The 24,537-nt window shown below is 42.9% G+C and overlaps 1 protein-coding gene across 2 annotated transcripts in view; it reads right to left on the bottom strand.

Moving 5' to 3' along the window:
• ULK3 (unc-51 like kinase 3) overlaps positions 1 to 24,537 on the bottom strand; it is a 249,596-nt gene that overhangs the window by 194,231 nt on the left and 30,828 nt on the right. Inside the window, exon 2 of one of the 2 annotated variants that reach the window (XM_086959332.1) lies at positions 20,260 to 20,400. In XM_086959332.1, coding sequence (XP_086815458.1) covers positions 20,260 to 20,400 — 141 coding nt within the window. The remainder of the gene's footprint in view (positions 1 to 20,259; positions 20,401 to 24,537) is intronic. The other variant, XM_086959333.1, reaches the window with a different exon arrangement.

Raw genomic sequence — 24,537 nt, 5'->3', positions numbered from 1 at the left:
TTCCTGTGGCTCTGACAAATCATCGCCCAGTAGTATTGGTATGCATCTAGACTGGTCATCTAGTCAGTGCGGTGAGGAAATTATAGCACCCCCCTAAAGAGAAGGGTCAGTTCCAAGACAGCAATACCTCTGGAGGAATCCCCTTACTAGTTACCAGGAGATTCATAATGTGTGCTCCTAAAGCCAATTCATTAATGGTCTCTAGAGGAAAAACGAAGCAGGCAATAAAAACAATAATCATAGAAAAAGATCCGCGAGGTCAGGTTAATTGCTTCACACTGGTGCTGGAGGGAACCCTATGGAGCGATCCATGTAAATCCCATCAAGAACACCTAGCTGGAGGAAAGAGTCCCTCCTTGATCAGCTACATGCAGCAGTAAAAGATTGCTTGATGGAGGGAGTGAATCTCTATTCTAACCTGACAACAGCAAATTATCAGTGTACAGGAAGGTTCTAGGGTGCTTTGCACACTCATGCTTTGATCTCTACTAACAACACGGAGTCAGGGGACAACCGGTTTGTAAAGATGAAAGTTTTTATATGGCATTATAGAAGTTCTAGAAAGGCATTAAGTTGGAGGTGTCAAAGATGAGAGTCCTGGAAGTGGCTGACTCTAGAACTCCATAGGCCAGCAGAAAGGTTCTGATGTCTAAGCAGGGGTTGACTTGCCTGCACTTCTACAAATACTTTCTATAATGCGACAGATAGATGATCATTCCTTGAGCTTGCACATGTGTGATGCATTCCAGCATATTCGATTTGATAAGTGGGTAATGTAAAATTGTTTTGGCCTTTGGAGGGGGCCTCTACTAATATTATACCTTTTTTTTATTTTTGTAGTCTTAAATGGTGCAGGTTCCTTCGAGAGAGAATAATAATATTTACATGATCAACACATAAATAGGTACAGGAGGGAAGATTTAATTATCCAACTTAAGTTCACAACGTGTTTACGATCATAAGCTAGCATAATACAAAATCTGCAAGAAAATGGGAGAGCGTTACATCAGTTTTTTTTAAACAAAAATTTACAAAGTTCAAAAATACAGTGGCCACTCTCACAGCTGATTTTTCACAGGTATTCGAAATGGGTTTGGACAACATGAACACCGGCATCTAGAATTTCTAACCATTTGTACCAGAAGCCCAATATTCTCTAAAGAAGTCTGGAACCTCAGATGAAAGCCCTGGGATCTGACAGGATATGCATCCCGCAGAAGTCATAATGGGCTGAATGCAAACATTTCCTAGCTGACCTGAAGGCGTGTTTCAATTCTACTAAGGACAATGAGGCGAGGATTATGCTCAACTTTCTCCACTTTTATTGCTCAGAAGCTCACATTTAACAATAATGCCATTACAGCACATAGGAGTACATTTCCCTTGAGTCCTAGTAACAAAAACAATAGTTCACCAATGACAGTTCTTCCAATGCATATAAAATTATCCACAAGGAATTTGTGCAAACAAAGTACTATTCTTGATATTTTCTTCAGTAGTCTTATTTGTGTTCTGCTTCTACCAAAGAAAAAAATAAAATTTGAAGAAACCTATTTCCATTTCATGTGCACAAGACAATTCAGTACATCCATCTGTACAACATCATCCCTAAACACCTCTAATAAGGAAAATGTGGGCCAGGCTGTTCTCAAAACATTATTCCGAACTACTGCAACAGATAGGGGTGGTTGCCGCTAGGGATGGGTACTGCTATACAATCTATGCACAGTGTGCTATCTGCAGCTCATATGCCTCGAACGCAAAATGCTACTTACCAGTATGCATCTGTTCTTGGCATGTAGAGCTGCAGAGTTGCACACTGTGCATAGATCGCCACCTAGTGTTGGGCCCGGATGTTTGCAGTTTGTTGTTGTCCTGAAAAGTTCTTTGGAAGTCACCAGATAGGTGACACCTCCTTTGGACCACATAGCGCATGGGCATCAGCTCCATCCCCTGATTTTTTTCCCCATTAGGGAAATGATGGAGCTTTGCAAGAAAAGGAAGGTTGCCCATGTAATTTGCATCTAATTAAGATAATACTGGTACAGACAAAAGGTAGCCGGGGGCGGGTGGACGTGTGCAACTCTGCCGCTTTACATGCCAAGAACAGATGCATACTGGTAAGTAGCATTTTGCGTTCGAGGCATATGAGCTGCAGATTGCACACTGTGCATAGATTGTATAGCAGTACCCATCCCTAGCGGCAACCACCCCTATCTGTTGCAGTAGTTCGGAATAATGTTTTGAGAACAGCCTGGCCCACATTAGTTTTGTGAATGTGTGCGGTGTAGACCATGTAGCTGCTCTGCAGATGTCATCTAGGGGAATGTTCCCTAAAAATGCCATTGAAGCCCCTATTTTTCTTGTAGAGTGGGCTTTAGGAGGGACAGATAACATACGTTTAGCTTTGTGGTAACAAATCTGTATGCATTTGGCAATCCATCTAGCTATCCAAGATTTTGAAATGGAATTACCTTTGTGTGGTGGTGAGAAAGACACAAAAAGTTGTTTTGTCTTATGAAAGGGTTGTGTCCTCTCTATGTAGTATAGCAATGCTCTTTTGACATCTAATGTGTGAAGATCTCTTTCTGGTACTGTCTGTGGTTGTGAGAAGAAAACGGGCAGTTCCACAGATTGATAGAGATGGAAGGGAGAAATGACTATGGGTAAGAATTTTGGATTAGTACGCAGAACTACCTTATTGTGATGCATTTGCAAAAAGGGTTCTTGAATGGTTAGTGCTTGTAGTTCACTAACTCTCCGCAGAGAGGTAATAGCTACTAGGAACGCACCTTTCCATGTTAAAAATTGTAGTTCACGTTTGTGTAAGGTTTCGAAGGAAAGCCCCATTAACCGTGTGAGAACAACGTTTAAATTCCACACAGGTGAAGGTGGTACTCTGGGAGGAATTATTCTTTTAAGCCTTCTATAAAGGCTTTAATGGCAGGCACTGTTTTGCAGATATGTTGCTATTGCCGCAAGATGTAGTCTAATAGACGTATAGGCTAAGTTGCATCTTTGGAGATGCAGTAAGTATCCTAGGATGTGTTGAATAGACACATCTAGAGGATTAATATTGTTGTTGTGACAATATATTACAAATCGTTTCCACTTGGCTGCATAACATGCGCTAGTGGTTGGACGTCTAGCTTCTTTTATGACATTCATACAGTCTGGAGGAAGGTTCAAATATCCAAATTTTAGGATTTCAGGAGCCAGATCGCAAGGTTGAACTGAGCTGGGTCCGGGTGTCTGATCTCTTCACGGTTCTGTGTTAAAAGGTGTGGAGACAGGTGTTGTTTTTGGTGCGGTACTACCGACAGTTGTAGCAGTGTGGTGTACCACGGCTGTCTGGCCCACGTTAGGGCAACTAAGATGAGGGTCAGAGAATGCTTCTGTAGTTTGAGTACTACTAATGGCATGAGTGGTAGAGGTGGAAAAGCGTACGCAAATCTGTTTGACCAGTTCATCCATATCGCATTGCCTTTGGACAGTGGGTGTGGATATCTGGCGGCGAAGCTTGGGCATTTTGCGTTTTTGTGGGTGGCAAATAGGTCTATCTCAGGATGTCCCCACATATGAAAGAATGGCTGAAGAACTTGCATATGAAGTTCCCACTCGTGGGTCTGTTGCGTTTGTACTCCTGGAACATGCTAGGCTAGAAGGAATATGTTTAAAGGTATAGCCCATCGCCATATGTCCTGTGCTAGTTGAGATAGCTGCAGGGAGTGTGTGCCTCCCTGCTTCTGTATGTAATACATGGCTGTCAAGTGGTGTGTGCGGACTAACACAGCTTTGTTTGATACTTGCTTTTGGAAAGCTTTTAGTGCTAGGAATATTGCTAGTAACTCCAGATGATTGATGTGGAGTAACTTTTATTGTGGTGTCCACCTGCCTTGCATGGTGTGTTGCAGTAGGTGGGCTCCCCAGCCGGAAAGCGATGCGTCCGCAGTTAAGATTATCTGAGGAACTGGCTCTAGGAACGGTCATCCCTTGGAAAGGCTTTTGGTATTCCACCACTGCAGAGAGCGATGAGCCCGACCGTCTACCAACACAAGGCCTGTCAATTGACCTTGAGCTTGGTTCCACTGATGTGATAAGCATTCTTGTAGCGGGCACATTTGAGGTCTTGCATGGGGCACTATGAAAATGCAAGAGGCCATCATCCCTATGAGTTGCATGAACACTCTTGCTGGAAGGGAGTGTTGTAGCTGAAACCTTGTTAGAAGAGTTTGTATGCTGGCTATCCTTGCTGGAGTGGGATAGGCAAGCGCTTTTGAGGTGTTTATTGTGGCACTGAGGTACTGTTGTACTTTGGATGATTGTAGATGGGACTTGGAGTGGTTTATTGTGAACCCCAAGTCGTGAAGCAGTTGTATTGTGGCATGAGTGTGTTCCACGCATTGATTGTATGAGCTGGCTTTTATGAGCCAGTCTTAGAGGTACGTAAGACATGGATGTGTTGTCTTCGTAAATGCGCTGCTACCACTGCTAAGCACTTGGTGAATACTCTTGGTGCTATTGTGACTCCGAATGGGAGTACTTTGAATTAATAGTGCTGTCCGTCTATTACAAATCTGAGATACTTCATGTGAGCCTTGTGAATGGGAATGTTGAAGTATGCGTCCTTGAGATCTAAAGAAGCAAGGAAGTCGTTTTGCAACAGAAGCGGAAGGACTTGTTGCAGTGTGACCATGTGAAAATGGTCTACTGTATGTATATGTTTAGCGGTGTGAGGTCTAGAATAGGCCTTATAGAGCCGTCCTTTTTTGAAATCAGAAAGCATAGAGAGTAAACCCCTGTGTTTTGTTGGTGCAGAGGAACTGGTTCTATTGCACTTTTTTGTAGCAGGGATTCTACTTCTTGCTTTAACAGTGCTAGATGTTCTTGTGACAATGGACGCTGTTTGGGTGGTATGTTTGGGGGGGTAGATGTTAGTTCTAGACAGTAACCTGAATGAATAATTTGTCGCACCCACCTGTCTGATGTGATGTTGGTCCAGGCAGGAAGGAATTGTTGCAGTCTTCCCCCCACAGGAATGGAATGTTGGTGGGGAAGAAAGTCATTGGGTAGGGGTAGAGGCAGAGCGGGAGTTGTTGGTTTTGCCTCTGGCTTGGTTATTGTTACCCCTGTAACCCCCTCTTTGGTAGCCCTTAATGAATGTGGATTGGCTAGGGGTTTTGTAAGAGGTGGAGGGACTTTCGGAGGAGTAGCCTCTAGTGTTGCCTCTGTATGATGAGCGACTAAAAACGTCTGGGAGCTTGCTGTTGCAAGGCTCCCATAGATTTTGCCATATCGGTGTCTTATTTCATCTTTTCTAAAGACACGTCAACATTTGGGCCAAATAAATGTGTCTCATCAAATGGCTGATTAAGGATGGAGTTTTGTACCTCAGGTTTAAAACCTGAGATACGTAGCCAAGCATTTCTACGTAGGAGGGTGCTGGTATTAATTGCTCTTGAGGCGGTATCTGCCGCATCTAGGGCACAGCAAATGGAAGTGATGGTAATATTTTTACCTTCCGTATTTTTGTATTTTTCAGGTAGATGCTGCATTATGGACTCTAGTTCAACATAATGAGCTTGGTCATATCTGGCCAGCAACTCTCGGGTGTTGGCGATGTACCATATATTAGCTGCTTGAGACGCTGCTCTTTTGCCTGAGGCGTCAAGAAGCTTGGTTTCCTTGTCTGGTGGTGAGGCCTCACCTGATGTCTGAGAATTAGCATGTTTACGTGCATTAGACACTACTAAAGAGTCTAATGGTGCTGGACCTTTAATATAGACTGGATCTGTATGGGCAGCTTTATTTTTTTTCTCAATTCGAGGATTGAGGACCCTAGCCCTGACGGGGGTCTTTAAAAACCTCTGTTGCATGTTTGATTACACCCTTAAGCATTGGTAAAATGGTAGTAGACCTTTGTGTGTTATCAAAAGTGTCTAGTAGGAAATCTTCCTCCACCGCATCTGTGTGTAAGTCCACCCCATGATATTGGGCAGCTCTTTGGACTAGTAGGTTAAAACCTATAGTGTTCTCTGGTGGGGATGGTCTAGAAGGGTATATGTCGTCTTGTGGGACATAAGGCATATCAGGGGTGTTGTAATCATCCCATGGATTAGGTGACTGAGGGGGACTATTGGTCCCGCTGGGTCATGTGCACCTCCATCTGTGTCATCAGAGTCTGTGTCTACATCATCTTATGGATTAGGGGATGGTGTAGGTGAATGGTGAGGTGGAGTAGGTGTAGGAGGGGGAACATTATTGAGAGGTGGAGGAGAAGGCACCCTTAATGGAGAGGATGCAATGTCTCTTCTTTGGAGGAGGAGGAGGTGCTGGCGCATCAAGTGGTCTCTTTTTGGAACCGAGAGTCAATTGACCAGTCTTCGGATCCTTGATAAGAGTTTTTTGGTTAGGGTCAGGTGTGAAAAGTTCCACTGAACAGGGCGGATCCTTCGGTGTCGAGGTTTTCGGCTCCGTAGGTTTTTTCGGCACCGAGTCGGTAGCTGATTTCGGTTTAGAAGTGTGCCCTTTTGAAGTGTCCTTTACTGGAACCTGTTTCTTCGGTTCCGAAGCGTGTGAATCTGGAGCTTTAGGCGGTTTTTTAGTTGGCTCCGGATGCGGTTTCGGCATCGATGAGCCGCTGCCAGTCTTCGGTGCCTTGTGCATTGGTGTCAGAGCAACGGTCGGCGTGGTTGACGAAGATGGCTTTTTCTTCGGTGTCGGTATAGGATCGGCACCGTGGATAGGTGGGCTCGAGCCCGAGCTGCCTGAAGGCTTAATGGGCTTCTTTGCCGGGGCCCGAAGGCGGGGCATTGGAAGCAGTCTCTCGGTGTGCACCCGGGCCCGAAGGTGAGGGTGTGCCCGAAGCCTTTTTAGAGGGTGTCGAGGAAGGGTTGGGGTCGACGATCCTACTTACGATCCGTTGAGCTGGAGTGACTTCCTCGACGTCTGAGTCTTCGGCGTCTGAGGAGCTGGTACTCTCTTCGGCGTGCTGATGTTCTGGCACGACGATGCCCTCTTCAAAGATCTCATCGGAGATCGAAGCTGAAGAGCGAGCCATTGTTCTTCAAGCTCGTCGGTCCCAGATCGTCTTCTTGGAGCGGAAGGAGGCAAAAGCGGAACAGTCTTTAGCCTCGTGCTCCGGTGAGAGGCAAAGGTTGCACACCTCATGTAGGTCGGTGTGGGGAAACTTCGACCCACATCGAGGACACTTCTTGAATGGCGTCCTTTCCCTGAGCCAGAAGTAAGGCCTAGGTAGGCCAGAAGGCCTTCGTCGACGACCGGAATCGAAGACTTCGAAGGTGAAGAAGCGCATCAATGTGGAGCGCGATCGAAACAATACCGTCGAACTGGGTATGGATTGTGCGCCAAAGGAAATTCGGTTCCTAACCGGAGCGCAGGAAACACATCCGAGCCCGATGGCGGAAAAAAACAATCTGGGGATGGAGCTGATGCCCATGTGCAATGTGGTCCAAAGGAGGAGTCAACTATCTTGTGACTACCAAAGAACTTTCCAGGACAACAACAAACTGAAAACATCCGGGCCCAACACTAGGTGGCGATATATGCACAGTGTGCAATCTGCAGCTCATATGCCTTGAACATATATTTATGCTTACCTCATATGTATCCCAACTTACTTTTCCTTTAGCTATAGCTGCTGTGAACCATTCTGCTCTCATTAGCAGGTGTGTGTCAGCGATGGTGTTGGAGCTTGAAAGGCTTAAGCTCAGAGAGGGGCTCGTCACCACACGGACAGTGGAATGAAGCACTTGTATATTGGCTTGCAGAGAAGAAGCAGGTCAAGTACTGTGGAGGCCTCAGAGTGAATGAGGACATCAGTACTGGGCTTTTGGAGGGCACAGTGAGGGAACCTTAGCACAGGTAGATGGTGTTATGGCTCAGTGAGGAGGGGAATCTCAGCACATGGGTCATGAAGGCTGATTTGCACTATTACACATTGCCTTTCACGTAATCCATCTCATAAACTGCAGGGAATGCATCAATGAGGCTTACTCGGGCAGAGGTGCCCTCAGAGACCCTGCACGTGCTGACGATGCTCGCAGATGCACTGTGGTCAGTGGGAGCCAGCTTGGATTCTGGGCACCCTGTATTACTCCAATGGTTGGAAGCTGATAGCCTAGGGTCAGAAGTGGGGGGCCAAGGGTGTCGGAGCTACAGGCACTCGGACTGCAGATGGTAAGCAGCAACAAGGCCTCTTGACACATTCAATGAGTTTGTATAGGAGCTTGTCATGAGATAGAAAAGAAAAGAGGGCAAGGAGACAGAGCGGAAGTTGATGGATGAGGTGAAATGGCACCAGAAGTGACGGGGTCAATATTTTCTGATTTGCTCTAGATCCCTTGGTATCCTTGCTATGCCATTTAGTTTGTCAGCTTGCATAATGCATGTGCTTCCATTCTAAGTTGTTGCATGTCTTTAGGGCACATAGACTTGACTGCACAGAACAAAGGAGCTTCATTACCACACAGAGAGGAAAGAAATTGAAGGAACATTGATTCAGATGTGTCCGGGGATGGGTGACAGTGTTATCATACCATCTTGGGTGGGATAATCCTTGCCTAAGTGTCCTGAATAGAATGGAAACCTTCCTTCATGTCAGATAGGAATGTTACATTCTAGGTCAGGATTGCAGGCTCGGATTACTCAAGTTCAAAACTTATTGAGCACAAATCACGCCACACCCATCAATGGCGTAAGATGAACCATTTTGGCCCCTATGACAAATTGGGCGGTTAATTCTGTCCTGTGCATAAACCTTTGTTTATGCATGGGCCGGAATTATGAGTTTGGCTTTATTTTGCGCATCGATACTTATCTGATGTGTTAAATAACCCAACATTCATTAAATTGATGCCTGCCTCCCTCATCACCCAATGAAACCCTCTTGCTATACTGGGAGATTAAACTGGTTTGAAGGGATTTTTCATTTTAATCAATAATTATCTGGTGCCAGCAGGTATTTTTGTAGGGCATTGTCACATAGGCTCTAATACACCTTACCACATCCAGCTTTCTGTTATCTGCAAAATCAGGGTACTGAATCACTCTAGCATAAGGTTTGGTGTTCCTAGGCACCATGAAAGTGTCCCCTTCTTGATTTAACATTCTAGATTACACATCCAGTGCTTTGACACCCCAATCCCTCTTGCAGGAAATGAGGCATAAAAGCATTGCTATTATTTTTCCAGGACAATAACTGATTGCCTTACCATGATTCGAAGAGGTGCAAGACTATGTTCACATCCCACAACTAAACATATCCTGGTTCACTCCTGTATGAAGTCTACAAACTATCAGGTGTTTGTCCATGGAAACCCCATTACTAGGCATAAGATCAACCGAAGTGGATGATCCACGAGCATTAATGGCATGATAGGCCAACACCATATCTGCCACTTCTTACAGGACCTTCTGGTAGTGCACTATATCCACCCTCACGGAATCCAAACTCCAGCCCAAACAAAAGGGACCATGTGCGTCAAGCCAAGCCATATCTTTTGATTGTGGACTCGGACAAGGACCTGATGATGAGGGTTGTAGCCCGCATCAAAAGACCAGGGACCTCTCAGGGTCTCCTGTAATCGTCCAGACCATCAGTCCGAGAGTCCCTCCAACACTAAACACTAACTGGTGCAATTTGCCAAGAGTATCCATCAGAAGTTTCTGGTGCTGGGGAAACAGTACAGAAAATTTCAAGGAAAGTTCCAGAACTGGAAACTAGACTTGCCACCCCCAAACCAGGGTCACCAACACCAGTGTCTTTCTCTCTCCTGACCTGCACTGCAAGCCTTTCAATCATGGAGAATCGTGGGAATGCATACCTCTTAATCTGGCTGCAATCCTGTAGGAATGCATCTATCACCTGTGCCTTCAGTTTCGGCCTTCAAATGAAGAACAGAGGGAGTTAACTTTCGTGTCGAGATGCAAATAGGTCTATCTTGCACAGACCCCATTTGTGCATATTCATCTGGAATACCTCTGTATCCAGTTTTCATGCACTGAATTCCTTCAAGTATCTAGACCTCCAATCTGCTATTAATTAAGCTTCTCCAGCAGATATTCTGACGTGACTGAAATCCTGCGGTCTAGACAAAAATGCCAGAAGTCTTTGGTCAACTCTGCAAGAGCTCTCGATCTTGTTCTTTTAAGTCCATTTATATACAGACTGGTAATACCTTGTCCATTCTCAGGAGGATGGAGCACATGACATTGTCTTTCATAGGACATTTTATTTCAAATGGTCCCCCTAGTAGTTCCAAACAGTTGATGTGTGACTGCCTTTCCAGCTTTGACCACTGTCCACCCGTGATGATCTCACTACATAGGGCTCTCCAGCCAGACAGGCTTGTATCTGATTCTATCACCAGATATGGCACAGATACGCAAATTACATATGATCCAACCACCACTTCAGTTCCATCCTGGCCTCCATGGTGAGTTGCTCCTCCACAGCGCAGTTCCGTTCCTCAAAAGGGCGTCTTTCCGTCTCTGTAAAGTTCGATATTTGAAAAGGGGTCCCCTGGATTAAAGATGGCAGAAGACCTCGTTTCATGGTCAGATGCCTCAGGGAAGTTAGGTCTTTTAATAAGGTCCTGCAGAGTTCTTTTGGGAACGTTTAAGTAGCTGCTGTGCCGAAAATATAACAAAAGGCCAAGAAAACTACAGTTTTAGTAGGATTGCATACAGTTTCATAAGTACTGATTATGAAGGCAAAGTTCTGAAGAGGAGAGGCGGTCATGTGGAGGAGCCTTCGTGTCATTCTGCATCAGAAGACATCTGATATAGGATTAGTCTGGGATCCCTGGACCTTACAAGTCCCATTACTGGACTCAGTATATTGGCAAAGCACCAAGGCATGGAGAAGAATCCGAACAGGAGTGCTGAGAACTCACACACTTGCTGTCTCTACACGAATTTGAGAAACCTGTATGAAAAATGGGACTGCAAGGTGTGTGGCCACCAGATCCAATCTTACCATCCAATTGTTTGGTAATTGAATGTATCTAAGAAGATGTAATCCCTTTCATCTTAAAGTGGCGATATGTCAGCCACTTGTTGAACTCTTTTAAATTTATTATCGGGGAAACCCCTTTGCCTTTTTTTTTTTAACCAGAAAGATCCCTAGGCACCCTCTTGGATGTCAGCTGGTATGGACTATGGGTCCCTTACTCTGCATAACCCCTTTTAACCGTGTCCTAGGGATCAATCATTAAAATATTTTTTGTAGATACCCTTTAGGCACTTTTACTTTTATACCTCACTGCACGCCCTTTTCACACAACCAGCTCCGCAGTCTTCTGGCGTCGTAGCACACCAAAGAGGCACTCGGCCTCTTTTGGTGGGGCCCTATGATGAAGCATGACACTGACTAGGTCGGTGTGTGAGGGCTTTCTTATCCACCCAAAGTGGGTGTGTGATTCCCCAGTTGCATCGCTCCGTCTCTGTGGCTTTTGAGACCTATTTAACCTCTCTTTTTTTGTTTATACGTACTAACCGGGGACTAAGAGAGTGTTCCTTAATCTCCCTGCCTCTCCTATTGTTGTTTTGTAAACATCCTTTTCCTCAACACCTGAAGCATTGTCCAATGATGAGAAAGTAGTTACACTTGCTTGGCCCTTTGATGAAGGGTTCCCTAAACAGGCCCTTATCTGCTACCGTTCCCACTTCGGAGGTAGTCAATTTGCCCAATTTTCAGTCTCTCTCAATGGGTAGGTACTGCTGTCTCTCAGTCGAAAACTGACAGGCTCTGGTCAGACTGAATGCAGTAGCTGCTTCCCGTATTCTAAATATTATGCCATTATAGAAGAATTTTAGTTGATTCATTGATCTCAAACCGCCATTATTCATTTGAAATGGCAATAATTCCCTCAACTCTTTGATAGGGTCATTCCTGTATCTCTGTTTAAGTCATACGGATGGTCTTGCGGATTGATACCATTTAAGATTGAAACGTCGACACTAAGCTCACCTTTCTACTACATCTTTTGATTCCTTCATCTACACTGACCAAATTCCTCATGAAAGATGGACAATTAATATGGATCTCTTCCAGAGTGGGTCCTTCTATATTGACAAATGAAATCATGTCACGTAGAATACAGTTTATATAGTGCATTGTCAATGTGTATTCAGATATCATTGTATCTTTAACCCCTGCTGTTTGATTTATAAATACAGTTTTCTTTATTATACAATCTATTGATGCGCCAGTCTTGTGTTTAAAAAAATGTCATTGGCTTTATTCCAGTTTTTTCCCAAAAAATTGCATTTGAATGACTTATTTTGATTCAGGATGCAACTAAATTGTGAATCCTCAATTTAATTTGATGTTGTTTACATTGGCATAAATGTTCCCTTCTTCAGCAGTTTACCCTTCTAGTGTTAGATTCACAAGCTAACAAGGGGTTATTGGGTTGCCCTTTTTTTTGTTTGATAGTTCTCAGGGGATAAGGTACAATACCCATTCCCTGGGAAACAAACTGGCGCTTGGACCCAGCCTAACAGAATTTTGGGAGATATAAAAGTTGCCAGTCTCTCTGCCACTTCTGAGATACTTATATTTTAGTTGGAGTCTTCAAAATATTCAGGTGTCAGCCCTTTCATACTCAAGAACAACCTATTCCTTTTTGGGATCTTTACAAAATTTAGTTACAAACATGGCCATTTACAAGTCAATTTTCTACTGTGATGGCTTCGGACATTCTGCCTTTATAAGGCCGTTGACCTCTTTATCTAGGGGTTTTCTTATCCTACCGCCCAACTTCTGGGCCACCTTGTAAGCCATAACTTCTCCACCGAACTCAGATGGTAAATATCCTTCAGGTCTAGCATAGCATGTAATTACCTTGGATTCAGTGACATGTTTGTAGAGATTGTCATCTAGCCTGGGACGTTTGGGACCATCATCCAGATGCCAATGTCTTTTGGTCCCAGGTTTTTGCCCCCAGTCCTGGTCTTGGTCAGGATCTCCTGACTTTCCACCATTTTGAAGGCCTGCTGGGTATGGGAATCATTTGTACTCTCCGGGGTATTTCCAGGCTGTTCATCTTCAATATGCTCCTTTAAGGAACACTTGCCTTAGTCTCTCAAAGATGTCTGCCAGAGGAGCCTAACTAATGCCTATTTGTCCTTATCCTAACCATTGGCTTTTTAAGCTCCCTGGAGTTCTGTGGGCCATAAGGGCCTTCATGCTTTGCCCGCTGGGGAGGGGCAAGCTATGCTTGGCAACCAGTATCAATATCTAAATGACAATAGGCTGCAAAGTGTTGGACATTACCTTTTGCAGTGATGAATCGATGTCATCCAGAAACGTGTTACCCAGAGAGAGCATGAGCTGCCCTTCCTGCACCTCCTCTCTCATCTGTTCCCTGTGTGATCTCGTCATGGTGTTCAGGAACAGGTCCTTTGTTTATACTGGCAATGGAGGTAGTAGCCTTATTAGGCGGGTATATGTATTAAGCCTTCGGTCTTTGTAGGTCAGAATAGAATCGGTCTGCTGTTATCGATCCTGGGCTTACGACTGTAGCCCTCCTGATATTTCATTCGCCTTTGGATAAGATGGGGTCAAACCTACTCGTTACCTGAATGGTGTCCTCGCCAAGTAGGAAAATGCAAACTACTTTTTTTAACATTCTTTTTATTAAACGTGCTGAATACTCAACATTTTAGTCTCATATTTTTGGATAATCTTTGCAAGTTACATTCTTTCCAATTTAGTACATCAGTTAGGCATTTTACAATGTAGGTTGCTCATTACCTCCCTTTCTATACCTCTACTCTCTTCACTACCCACTACATGCCTCTATATACTCTACAGGACTCCCAGATCTCCCCCACTTCTTCGGGCACCCTCTGCTTAAATAAATTGTGTGCTCTGCTTGTTGACACGAATCCAGGTCAGAGACCCAGTCTGCCTCTCTAGGCGGGGCAACCACGCCCCACGGATTAGAGAGGTTGCATTCAACGACCACTACTGCCACTTTAAGCAATTGTGTGGTGTATTTAGGCCAGGACTGTTCACTAGTCGGCATCAGCAAAAGGAACCACTTTGGGTCGGTTGGGACCTCCATCCCCACCACTTCTACCATGATCTTCCCAATCCCTTGCCAACAGGAATCCTCCTGACCGCATCGTCTGTGGCACTGTCCGATTTCAAAGTGCCCCATCCTGTGTAATGTAGTTCGAGGGTAATATAGCCTGTGTAGGAAAAAGTGCAAACTATTATTGGCAAAGCAGGAGTTACACGCTCACTCCGCTTCCAACGGCTATCAATCTCCCTGGAAGGAGAAGCCTTGCAGACGCGCCGGGCTGCTGATGCGGTCCGCCTACATTCCATGGTGGCGTCTGGATGTCACCACGCACGGGGCTGTGATTCATGGCTCTTCCTGCTCTCACAACGGGCTGTGACCAGAGGCAGTGCAGGACCTGGAAGCGCTCCTAAAGGGTCTCCCACCCGTATGGCACCCAGAACGGAGTTATGCTCTGAGGTTGCATGGGCACAGTATTGCTCCTGCAAGACCTCTCACCTGTGCTGCCTGTTGAACCAGCAATAAGAGTAGGGAAAAGATAATATTCTTAATATACAATGCACTGAAACAGTCAGATATTCTTTGCACAATAATTAAGCGTGACGTGCAAGATAAACTGATACTATCACCACAGAACTCACAAGTAAAAGAACGTATCTGGCTGCTAAGCAGCAAAGCAAGAGGAAGTGTTCTGCCGCGTGGATTCTTGTATGCATTGGAAGGACTGTGGACTATTTTTTTGCTACTAGGACTCATGATAAATGTAGTCCTGTCCATTGATATGATATGATTGTTAAATGCGGGCTGCTGAGCAATAAACATGGAGAAAGATAAACATAATCGGAGCCTCCGGTCCCAACACATAATTGGCCTACTGTCCCAGGAAATCAATTCACTGAGTCCAGAAGGAGAAGAGGAAAACTTTTCTCAGGAAGCAACACTAGATTTAACAGTTTGTTGGACCATACCACTGAAACCAGTATGATCAATGCCTTTTGAGGGCCATTCAAAATAGAGCGCTCAGAATCGTTGTGAAAGGAGCGAATACAGTCTGGATTCCAATTCAGGAGAACGAGGTCCGTCACCACTCGCCTGGTCTCCTGCTTTAAGCGAAACTGTTTGGGCATTGAACCAGTCAGCAAAAAACACAAACTGATCAAAGGAGTAGGCTTTTTTTTTGTTTTTTAAATAAATACTGACAAAAAGAGGTACCAGTTGCTGCGGTGTCTGAAATTCCACTAGAAGAAGTCAGCCTTCACATTTACCTTGGTCTAAATGTGTATCACCCGGACAGTGATTGGAGGACGTATGCTGAACTCCTAACACAACATGCCTGCTATTGAACTACCTAGCTTTGGGCAGACTGTTCCTGTTCAAGACCATAATAAACTGCATTGTCTGCCGGCATACTCAGAATGGCAAATTATGTTTTTACAAGCTCTAAAGATCCCTTTCTCGTTCCACTGCTCACTTTCACGAAGCCATCAAATAATTTCCTCAATGACTTCTGGGTTTATGTTGACCAGCTTGCATGTCAGGCTGTTTCTCGGTACCCTTATGTAAGATCTACTGACCCCTTAAAGTGCAGTGCACCTAGAAATGGTTGAGCTTGATATAGTACAAATTACTCTACGCAAGTTTCTATTGGGAAACCTTTTGCACTGTAGACCTATCCACATCTATTTACAGGAACTACACATTTTGGACCTCATTTAGACTGGTCCAGTAATCCTCCTGGTAAGTTACCCTCCAGAGATATGGAGGTCAAAGGTACTAGTAACTCCAGGGGCGGAGCTATCAGAGGATTACACATAGAACCTGAATGGTTCAATTAGAAATGGCAACACCGCACACAATTCCTCATTTTGGCGTGGACGCTCACAAGAGATCTTGGTGGCAGGCTGTTACCGTCCCCATCAGAATTAAGTTGCCTATCACAATGAAGGTCTCTGTGGGAAATTACAATGAAGTACTCTTTACCAATATTTCGAACACTAGTAAAATATAAAACTGTTTCTTCATATTCGGACTATAAGAAAGGAAAGATAAACGCACTTTCTTCCGGCATAGAAGGAAACAAATGACGAGAAAGCATTAGCAACAACCTAGGAGAAATTCCAGGGCGAGTTAGAAAAGCTGTTATCAGTGTTAGACATCAGCAAGCAAGGCATCAACCGTAAGCATATCCACCCAAATATGTTACTTATACACGTACACCTTAGTGCCAAGGTTGGAAAGTAATAATGCAAAGCTTTTTATATTACTTATTTTGGCCAGGACTAGTATAAATTGACTTGTTTATATAGATGTTGTTAATTTGAGGCAAACAATTGTTATTGCAGGTGAGACTTGTACAATTAAAATGTATACATAGAATAGGAACATTTTTCCAGTCTCTGTGTCAGAAGCTGAACCAGTTCCCAAGCTATTCCTAGAGCATCAGTACAAGACAGACTGTGGCAATGTATGTATGCCATCTGACAATGCTTGTTTTATTTTATACGGATAACTATAGATTAATTTTGGTACTGATTACTATGTTGAAAGTTGCACAATGAACATCTTCAAACATATACTTTGGATGGAAAATAAGTGTCCTGTACATTACATATAAATGGTATTGAGCATGATGACTCCATGGTGGAGGTGAACTGAATTACCTTATGAAACTCAAATAACAAATTGATGACGGAGTATCTTGAGAACTGAGTAAAAATTATAGAACATAACAGAGAAATGCCCCAGCTAAATGTCCTAATAACAGAATTGGAAATTGTCCCATATACCACAGGACTGCTCTCACCTGCAAATGTAACTGGGAGCATTTACAGAGAGATTTCAGTATCCATAGAGGCCTCTGTCAAACCTAATGCAGGGTGGTACCCGGCACTTAGGCGGGCTCGTTAAGAATGACGGACAGCTGATATTTATTACTGTGTAAATGAACTAATGTATTAATATGCTATTAATGGCATTAACTATTCAGTGATGGAAAGAGGTACATTGAATTCTCTCATAGGTTGGAAAAATGGTTCGTATTCACATATTGGAACATTGTTATGCTATACAAAATGGGGCTTTAAAATGTTGTAAAATATGGAACCAATTTGATCACCAGACCCTTTAAACCATATAGAATGTATTACGTTATACGGACAATTGGTTTGAAGATTATCACAGAGTAATATCATATTGCACTTGCAATGTATTGTTTACTCAGCTGTAATGATTCGAGTAATTTAGTAGACAAGTGTTAATGCTGAGGAGTATTTTATATTTACTGCATGACGTTTTTTGTATTAACTATCTGGTAATTGTTTTCTGTATTTTCTGCCTGAAACCTAAATAAATTTTTTTTTTTAAAAGGAGCACGTTACAAAAGAAAATAAGAAAACAGTTACCGAATGGTCATCATAGGTGCATGATTAATTGAACAACACATCTATTTCCCCAATTTAATTTAGAATTTTGAGTGAATGAGTTATAAAGATAGGGCAATTTAACATAAACAATTTTTTTTATTTTAACTGTATAAATCGCACACGATCGCCCGTACGAGGTATAAATCCCAACGATAAATTCACAAAAGTGTTTTCAAACCTCATCTTCACAGGCTTTAAGTCTATTTTACGGTATCATGCAGAGTAATATCCTGTAAAATAGACACAATGGTTATATCAAGTAAACTTTGGAATAATGTCACTGGAACTCTACTCAGCGAAAGTTACAGCATGGCAGGGATCACAGAGTAGCACCAGGTTTGATTAGTGGCAGGTGAGTAGCCAGAAAATGAAAATGCCACCAACTTTGAAACAAAACTCTGACTCCGAATGAGAGAAACAGTAAGCCTGACACTTCCTAGATTAGTTCTGTTCACCTGCACATCCTCCGATCTATCCATTCATCCTCCTATCCAACCATTCTTTGATCCTTCTTCCCATCCTTTCATTGTCCCAACAATCCATTGACTTTCCTTTCATTCATCGGTCTACTAATTAGTCCATTCATTCCTCCATTTGTCCATCCGGTCTTCAAACTTTCCAACCACCTAACCATCCATCCTTTTATCATTCCTTCCATCCAGTGATAATTCCCTTCACAAATTAAACATCCATCCTTTCACTCTTCCATCTATTTGTGCTAACCGCCTTTAATCCAACTTTCCTTTCACCCATCAATTTTTTCACCCTTACTTCCAGTCTTTCAATAATCGGTTTGTTTCGCCCCATCATCCAACCTTTCATTCTTCCAACTATTCATTCTTGCACCCTTCCTTTGTTGTTTTCACCCTTCAGTCAAGTTCTCCTTTCACCTTTGCTTGCTTTCTTTCATATACTCTTCCTTGCTTTTTTCTTTTCCCTTTGCCATTTCACCCTTCACGCCGTCCTCTTTCTCGTCTCAAACTATTTTTTCTATTCTATCTTCCCCTTATTCCTCTCCTGTTAAATGCACTCTGGGCCATATTTATCTAATGTAGAGTATCAAGTCACCATGCAGCGCTGTGTTACAGGGAAAGGTAGGAATCTGCCTTATTTATCACAATGTGGTGTATTCCTGCCTTTTCCCAGCGCTGGTGCACATTGTGCTACCTAAAGCCCAGATGGCCAATCTTGCACCATAGTGCATGGGTGCCTGCGTTGCAAGCATGATTGCTTTTGCGCAGGAAGGTTCATATTCCTGCAAAAAAATAACCCCCTGAGGCATATTCCTCTTACTATGTGTGTTGCAGAATGCAGCACACATAGAATGAGGCAGTAACGAGAATAAATAAATATATTTCTCCTCGATACGTCTCTACTGGAAAGGGATACCATTTTGGTACATTCCCAAGTTTACCAATAGTAGTAAATCTGGGAAGGAGTCAAAATCCATGGGTGTTGTGTGGGAACACCCACGCAACACCCATGGAATACCACCCTAGGGCAGAGAAATGCAATCCACCAGGAAGCAGCCCACGAGATCAACCAGGAAGCAGCCCAGGGACCAACCGGAAAGCAGCCCACAGGACCAACCGGAAAGCAGCCCACGGGACCAACCGGAAGGCAGCCCACGGGACCAACCGGAAGGCAGCCCACGGGACCAACCGGAAGGCAGCCCACGGGACCTACCGGGAAGCAACCCATCAGATCAACCGGGAAGCAGCCCACCAGACCACCCGGGAAGCAGCCTACCAGACCACCCGGGAAGCAGCCCACCGGACCACCCGGGAAGCAGCCCACCGGACCAACCGGGAAGCAGCCCACCGGACCAACCGGGAAGCAGCCCACCGGACCAACCGGGAAGCAGCCCACCGGTCCAACCAGGAAGCAGCCCACCGGATCAACCAGGAAGCAGCCCACCGGATCAACCAGGAAGCAGCCCACCGGATCAACCAGGAAGCAGCCCACCAGATTAATCAGGAACCAAGCAGTGGTATTAACCAGCATGCAGCCCATAGGGCTAAACAGAATGCAGCCCAAGGAACCAGGCATACACCTCACAGAACCAGCATGAAAATCAAGCAAGACATGGCTCTCTGGCAATGCGCAATATGGCATGCTAAGCAGGAAAAAACTATTTAAAGGCCCAACAGATTGGCACACAACAACCCATCATGAATCATCACACAGGCCAAGTAGGAAGAAGCATACTCGCCCACACCACAATGGCCCATCAAGTCTAGTTTGCTCCCTGTGTTTGTGTTTGTCTTCATATAGTCTTCAGCTTTGCCACTGCTTTATCAGTACTACTGCTCCATTGTGTCCGCACCAGGTAATTAAACGAGCAATGAGGCTGGGTTTCAAAAGTGTCGTACAAAACAAATATACAATTTTTGTACACTATGTGATTTCAAGTAGAAGATTTGGTCTAGAGGCCTAGTTGTTTTCCTTGCATCCTGAACACGGTTTAAGCAACTGACCATGAATCGCACATCGGGGCAAATCAGATTGTAAATACTTGTAAATGTGTGCCTACATGCAATTTAAAAATTGTATAGTATGTAGTCTAGAGCTGTCACAATCACATGTTCCCTCCACCTCACTATCAGATCATGATTTCGGTAATCTAGTTTTAATCAGACTCCTGTCTCACACACAATATTTTTCGTTGTTCAGCGATCCGTGTTTGAGATGCCCCTGCAATAAAATGACTTTGTATAGGTGTCTTTTGCTCCTTGTTTTTCCCACACCAAATTATAAAATACATATTCTCCTATGTAAAACCTGACCTGAAAGTCTTTCAGTTCCACTATGTGAGGATGACGGATTTGTTTCAGGATTTCAATCTCAGTAAGAAGGTTCTCCACAGACACCTTGTTCAGAGTCTTCTTGTTAACGCACTTAATGGCCACCACTTCTCTGCTGTTCTTCTTAAAAAGAGAAAATAATTGTCAAACATAAATAGTCCTATTTATCCAATAGGAATTTATGACAAGGTACCCAATATCATAAGTCATAAAAGCACCAATAACAGGAAATAGGTAATAAAAATTTTCAGTCACCAGATACTCACCATGGTCTGCCATCATACACTAACCAACATTAATTACCAAACACTGGGTGGAGTAAGTCAGAAGAAATCCCTCATTATCAATGTGAGTCAATTGATTGTCAATTACCAAGCACTGATCAAAATCAAAAGTAAGACATATGTAATTTACATTTTTATTCCTTGGGCACGTTCACACCAGTCACACAGCCTACAGTCACCAAGATCTTCAATTAACGAAAACCTTCTGCTGCTCTCTCAAACCCCTGAAATACAAATATTACTAAACTCTGCAAACTGACAACACACCGATCATCAAATGTTATGCCATTACTTTATTAATGCAGTGTAGTGCCCCCAAAGATTGAAGCATGCCAATATAATTACACATCCTACGAGGCAAACGGAAGCCCAACCACCAGACTACCATATCTAAGAAAGGATTCTTTAATCAATGAGTACTTGGAAACAAATACAATGCTAATTGGCCAATCAGGATACAGACAACATCAAGTTATATAATTTACCCTAAAGAGCGTACACAAAGGGATCCGACCCTGAATTGGCCCTTGATCTTCAGCCGCTTTTCTGTTGCCTTTGATATGATGCACTATTACATTCTTTTCACCGGTTAAAGTTCCAAAATCTTCAAAAGTGATTTTTTTACATGGTCCAAGGATCTTTCTTCACATCAGCCCTCTTTCAGTGTGTTTCTCAAAGCTCCTGAGCATCCGCAATAGCCAGAGTGATGGTAGCAGCCACAGAGCCTCAGCTCTGGGAATCTTTTTGAACTGCTGTACTCTGTGGGTGCTTCTTTTAATGTCAAGCTTGATCAGAAATGTTCAATTTAGAGTAAGCTTTCACTTGCAAACTAACAACATAACTAGGAATCCGTTCTTTCATTACGTGGGGATCTATGGCAATAACCCTTATATGTGCTTAGACCCTCTAACACAGGTGTGTGTCCCACAACAATGAAAAAACTCAAAGAAATCAAATCTGCAATGCTAGACTCATTCCCGGTCTAAAGGGACTTGATGATGCCTCACCTTTACTGATGCCGCTTTACTGGTTGTCCATTGAACAAAAGATCAATTTAAAGCACTGTGCGTGGGGGCAAGAAGGCTTTGTGTAGCAATGTTAGCACACCTCTTTCTAAAATGCTCGTCTCATACCACTCAAGCAGACCCCCAATATCAGCTTTCCAACACAATCTTTTGCAGCTACTTCGAAAACACAAACAGTTTATAGAAGGTTCCTGCAACTATCAAGGGTCTATTTTTTGGAGTTCCTTGCCTCTTTACCGCGAAACAACGGTAGATCATTCAGAACATACTGGAAGACTCGAATTTTCAATTAGGCATTCAAAATGGAATTCATGTAAGGGTCCTTCTGTTTTTTGCTTTTCTTTTTTACACTAACCCTTGCTCAACTTGCATGTGTACTAGCACTGTACAAAAAACAGTAAATAAAAATAAATATAGGCCTACAGCAGTTTTGTCAAAGAACATCTCATAAAATACTGAGTTTAAAAAAATAAATTTAAAAAAAGTTACATACCTAATTAATGGTTAAGTTAGCACAAGAGAATACTAGCCAGGAAAGTAGGCGCAGGGACGATGAGTTTTAAATGTAGTTATATAAGTGAAAGGGTTCAGAGCAGACACAGCAAGGAAGAGAATTACAAAAATAAATCCATCGTAAGAGCAAAACGTGCTAGGGCATACAGATGAGAAAAAAACGAATGTTCGTGAGAGACTATTCAGTTGGAAAAGATAAAAAAATGTTACAGGACACAAGGTCATGAATATATATATATATATATATATATATATATATATATATATATATATATATATATATATATATATATATATATATATATATAATATAAAAACACTGACCCCCCAGCTCTTTACAGATTTCATAATTGGAAGCCTGGTTTAAGAGGGAAACTTGGGAGAATCACAGGAGCACCTGAATCCATAGCTGGGATCATAGAGAGCAAACCAGTAGTCATCGAGCGTCCATATCTGATGCGACACAGATCAGTGGGGGGATGGAAAACAGGCATAAGGATTCAGCAGTTTTCATTTTGGAAAATAAACACAAGAAAAGCGGGGTTAAAAATATATATATAATTCAAGAACTGTAATACTAAGAAAAAGCAAGGCATGTATAAGGGTGTAAAGATTCAGTATAGGGTAGGAAGTAAAAACAAATTAAAGATTTACAAAACTGGTATGTACAGATTAAAGAAAAACAAAACAACAACAAATCTGGATTAGAACTACATTCAAAAAAAGTTATAAAAATAAAAATAGGGTTGCCGTCATAATTCTCAGAGATTACCTTCCCAAGATTAATCTAAAAGTAATTATTGGTCCCGAAATAATCAAATGGAACTGAAAGAGGTCCATCTGGGATGGCCCAAAAAGAGCAGCAGCTTGGCAAGGGAGGTGCTCAGAAGCAAGTTCAACCTACAAAGAGCTATGGCGCAACGTGAATATGTAGCCATGAATCGCAAATGGCATAGGAGGTTAATGGAGGCGTTAGCCTGCAGCGGGGGTAGAGTGCATTGAATGATAGCACACCTCTTCACATCCAATCCCTGATAAACAGATATGTAGAAAACCTCAATTGAGTAGGACACATAAGGCATTACAATGCGAAACATCTGCTGCGGCCACAATGCAGAAGGGAGTACCAAAGAAGAACCTAGTATAAAGTAAGAGTACTGTCTTCATGTGGTGGTGTCCATCTATAGAAGGTAAGATCTGAGGCCCAAAACTAACCGAAAAGTCCAGGTCTGGAGACACAAACTCATGAAAGACTGATTCTGAATCTTACAAGGGAGACAGCACTTTCCTGCTCACATTTATGGAGACAACACGGACAACAAGGATGGACAAGACATCGGCCATTTTTACGAGAACAGCTGGAACTAAACAGTCAATGAAGTGAGTAACAGAAAAAGTCTATACAGAGATGTAATTGAATTTGCACACAGAGAAGGATTTTCATGGCATTGCTCAGCAGAGACCCTTCTCCAGAAGCAACATCTAGTTGAAAGGCTGAACAAGAATGTCAGGGCAATAAAAGCAAATCGATTACAGATACCAGTGGGAGTGGACCTGAAGGACTGACCAGGATACATGATCAACATTACTGTTACATTTGGTACACTGAATGGAATCAGTCTCTGGTAAGTATGAATAGAATATTCAGCCTGAAGGGGGAGAGAAGGTAAGCACAGCATATGTGGGGCCATGCTGCGGATGCTATGGGAGGTCACAGACAGAATCAATTCTGAAAACAGAAGCCTCCCATGAAGGAACCTCTCTAGAGGGTAAACATATTCAACTATTGCATGTAGTATGACTTGGAACTTAAGCGTTGAAAGGTCTTTAGAAAGTATAACTGAGGGAATTGAAGGTGCATGCGTTGGTGTATTCATCTGCCATGCTAGAAGAGTACCTTTATAGAGAACTTGACATTACAGATCTTAATGGGAAGTGTGAGAGGTGTCAACAGTGGAAATGGGATTTTAAAAATGTAGTTAGTTTTGTGCCGTTGCTTGAGACCAAGTTCAAAATGGTATATACACAGAAGGGAAGGCAGAGCTATAGCAGTGGATTGACGTGATTTTTTCCAAGATTGTTCATAATGTATTTCCATTTTTAATACTATTTAAGTAGGCATTACGTTTGTTTCTAATGTCAACATTCTTACTTCTTCCAGTAGACAGTGAAAGTTCAATTAATGTTCTTATCTTGTCACAATTATTCATTCATTGAACTTTATTTTGGCTATTACAGCCGTAACAGTACATAAAAACAAAAGAATACAGTTTTTAACAACCTGTTAAAAGAAGAATCAGGAAAGTAGTCCATTTGCAAACACAAAAATACATAGTACACAAACAAAAAGGAGTTCACTTTTAGGGAGCTATGGCAGTAGATATTCATCACTTATGGGAAATTTATAAATATCTTTTTTTTTTTAACTTTATTTTTTC

This window comes from Lissotriton vulgaris, chromosome 2_2 (genome assembly GCF_964263255.1).
Source record: "Lissotriton vulgaris chromosome 2_2, aLisVul1.2, whole genome shotgun sequence".
NCBI lineage: Eukaryota > Metazoa > Chordata > Amphibia > Caudata > Salamandridae > Lissotriton > Lissotriton vulgaris.
This window is presented reverse-complemented; position numbering and strand designations above follow the sequence as displayed.